Here is a 2,873-nt window from a genome sequence, read left to right on the forward strand (position 1 = left end):
TGCAGATTCCAAGCCTTAGGCAATAAGAAACTCACAAGAATACTGAGCTTCAAAACCTACCAAGTTCTCTATCCCTGTGGATCCCATATTCAACAATAAATCCATGATGAGTGTCCAGAGAGCATCCACCGAATTCAGCAAAGAAAACTACAAATTTTCAAATTGCAAGGGTAAGTACACAACTTGTTTACTTAGTTTTTCTTTATCTTAATTCTGAGTCTCATCCACTCTCATGAAGATAAACAAAAATAACCTCGTGATAAGGGACGTATGAAATCTTTCATCAGTTTGTCAAGCATGCTTTCCATGCCAAAATCATCAAGAACAACACCAAATTTATTCATTGTATTAGGTCGCATGATTTTGAATTTGGACTCGTGGACCCATCTTTCAAAATTATCCACCTAAGCAATCAAATCTTGATGAGAAAACATAAAATGCAAATGTAGAGCAGATATGATAACACACTTGAAAGGGAGCGGAAAGAATTGTGATACCTCAGATACCAACATTTCACAAAACTCTGGTTGAAGCATTTCAAATGTATAAATTCCTCTTGTGGGTTCAGCCAGTATTCGTCTAAAACCTGCTTCCGTATTTTCTCTAATTGCATCGAGAAACGAGGGCACAAAAAAGTTTTCAGCATCCATGGTATATATCTCCTTATATAATGGCTACAAAAGAAAGGTGCAGTCAACAATTGGTAAGATCATGAATAATTAGCACACACATGCCACATATAGAGAAGAAGACAAGATAACAGTTCTCAGGTCAGCAAATTCTGGCATCAAAATGGGATCGTTTCAGGTTCCAATAAATAAGTGCCAAATAAAAGGTGCCTCCATCAGAAGTCTTAGATTATCCCATGAACAGCATTCCAACAGTTAAAGATCATAAATGAAACCATCAAAATTTAGTTAGAAAGGGACAAATCAAAACCCATTCCCAAGAAAACTTACTTGATAAGTGGACATGATCTTCTGCCTATATTCCTTGTGCTTTTGAATCTGTTCAGTCCAACACAGAACAACAAAATGTCAAAAATGTGAACAACAAAATAACGCCAAAGGCAAAAACATAGCACAAAATAGGGGAAAACGTAAAGTATTCATATCACTGCAAAAAGGGGATTGAAATTTGAAAGAGAATAAAAATTTCTCCTTTCCCACTCCAAAAACAATAAATACACAACATCTTCCCCTAAATTCTCTCATAATCTCCCCAAGTCAAAGCAACACTGCATTTCCAATCAAGGGCAACATCAAAATCAAGTTTTTATACAAAACCACGCGCCACCCAAATTCAAAAACCCTTACTTTCCAACAAATTGAACAAAACAGAGAAAAGCTGGGAAATTGAATGATACCCGAACACGATCACCCTCAGAGGAATATCGCATGAGAATGCTACTCATATACTGAGCCTTAACATCACGCGGCTTGTTGAGCATGTCGGGTGGCATGTATTGCTCCAGCGAGCTGAACACGCGTGGGTCGAACCCCAATTGCAGGTCTTCGTAGTTATCGGGCTTGTGGTCTTGCTTTGGGTCCGAGTGCAATCGCGTCGAACATGGCGTCAACGATAACCTCTGATTCTGTGGCCCAGCCACGTGTCCGTTTCCGATGATGTTGGTGGACACGCGGGGGTGTTGTTCCAGCTGTTGTTGTTGTTGTTGTTGTCGTTGGTGTCGCTGCTGAAGATGATGCTGCTGCTGAATAAGAACCTGCTGCTGTTGCTGCTGAAGAAGCTGAAGTTGTTGCTGATAGGTTATGCGGGGAAATGAACCGTTTTGATGAGCCATTTTTGAGAGAAAAGAGTGAAAAAGAAGAGGGCTTTATTATGTTTTATGAGAACATTGACGGTGGTTTAGGGTTCAGAGGAAGTAACGTTCAATTTTTGAGAGCGGAAGAGAGTCTCTGACTCAGACTCAGACTCACTCCCATGTGGAAGATCGTCGTCTCTTGTCAGTCGCTTCACAGTGCTGAAACCTCAAGATCTTAATCAACATAAAAACCAGAATTAATTATTCTTCCATGAATATAATTTGAAGGGTCACTCGTTTTGTAAATTAGTCATAAAACATATTTTTAATCAGATTTGTTTTTTAAATATTTTAAATTAACTATGTTATTTTTTTGTCAATTTTTTTATTAACGGTATCAGAATTTATTAATGTGGTAAGTTAAGTAATATTATAATACACATATAGGAATCTTAATTAATTATTAACATGATAAGTTTATAAAATTAGATCAAATCAAAACTAAATTGAGAGTAAAGCACTCAAATTCTTTAATTTGGAGTTAATTTGATTTAATTTCATAAATTTATATGTTAGATTAAGATTATTAGGTATGTGTTGTGGTATCTTTTAACGTGTCACATTCACAAATTTTAACGTCTTTAGTAATGAAAGTATTAGAAGAACTAAAATGACTAACTTAAAATTTTTTAAGGACAAATTTAATTATTTTTTTTAAAAGCTAATTTAAAGAAAGAATCGAGAACTAATTATAATATGTAAATTTCATTAAGCCAAGATAATTGTCTATCTTTGGATGTTTTATGGATAAAAGATTTATTTAAAAGAAAAATGATTGAAAATCTAAAAGTATCCTCTTAATGATCATTTTAATTTTTTAACTTTAAAAAATGTATATCTAAATTTGTATTCATTTAGTATTTAAAAATAATTAAAAATAAATTAAGACTCCTAGTTATTACTTATTCAAAAACTATTGAGTTTTTTATTTTGATATTTTAAGCTGATTTATAAGTGTTAAAAATAACTTTTATTTTGGATTTAGATAAGAATATTATAAAATTCTATGTTTTTTTTTATTTTTTAATTTTTTACCAAAGAAAGGAAGACT

At 33.6% G+C, this 2,873-nt stretch overlaps 1 protein-coding gene across 2 annotated transcripts in view; it reads right to left on the bottom strand.

The window, feature by feature from the left end:
* Window positions 1-2,022, bottom strand: part of LOC107618564 (uncharacterized PKHD-type hydroxylase At1g22950) — a 4,438-nt gene extending 2,416 nt beyond the window's left edge. Inside the window, exons 1-5 of one of the 2 annotated variants that reach the window (XR_001615294.2) lie at window positions 1,367-2,019; window positions 960-1,007; window positions 498-674; window positions 254-404; window positions 61-147 (exon numbers count right to left, since the gene is read on the bottom strand). Coding sequence is in view for 1 of the 2 variants with exons in the window: in XM_016320663.2 (XP_016176149.1) it covers window positions 61-147; window positions 254-404; window positions 498-674; window positions 960-1,007; window positions 1,367-1,801 (898 nt within the window). In the remaining variant the exon portion in view is untranslated. Of the gene's footprint in view, window positions 1-60; window positions 148-253; window positions 405-497; window positions 675-959; window positions 1,008-1,366 lie in introns of both variants that reach the window. The other variant, XM_016320663.2, reaches the window with a different exon arrangement.

This window comes from Arachis ipaensis, chromosome B09 (assembly GCF_000816755.2).
Source record: "Arachis ipaensis cultivar K30076 chromosome B09, Araip1.1, whole genome shotgun sequence".
Lineage (NCBI taxonomy): Eukaryota > Viridiplantae > Streptophyta > Magnoliopsida > Fabales > Fabaceae > Arachis > Arachis ipaensis.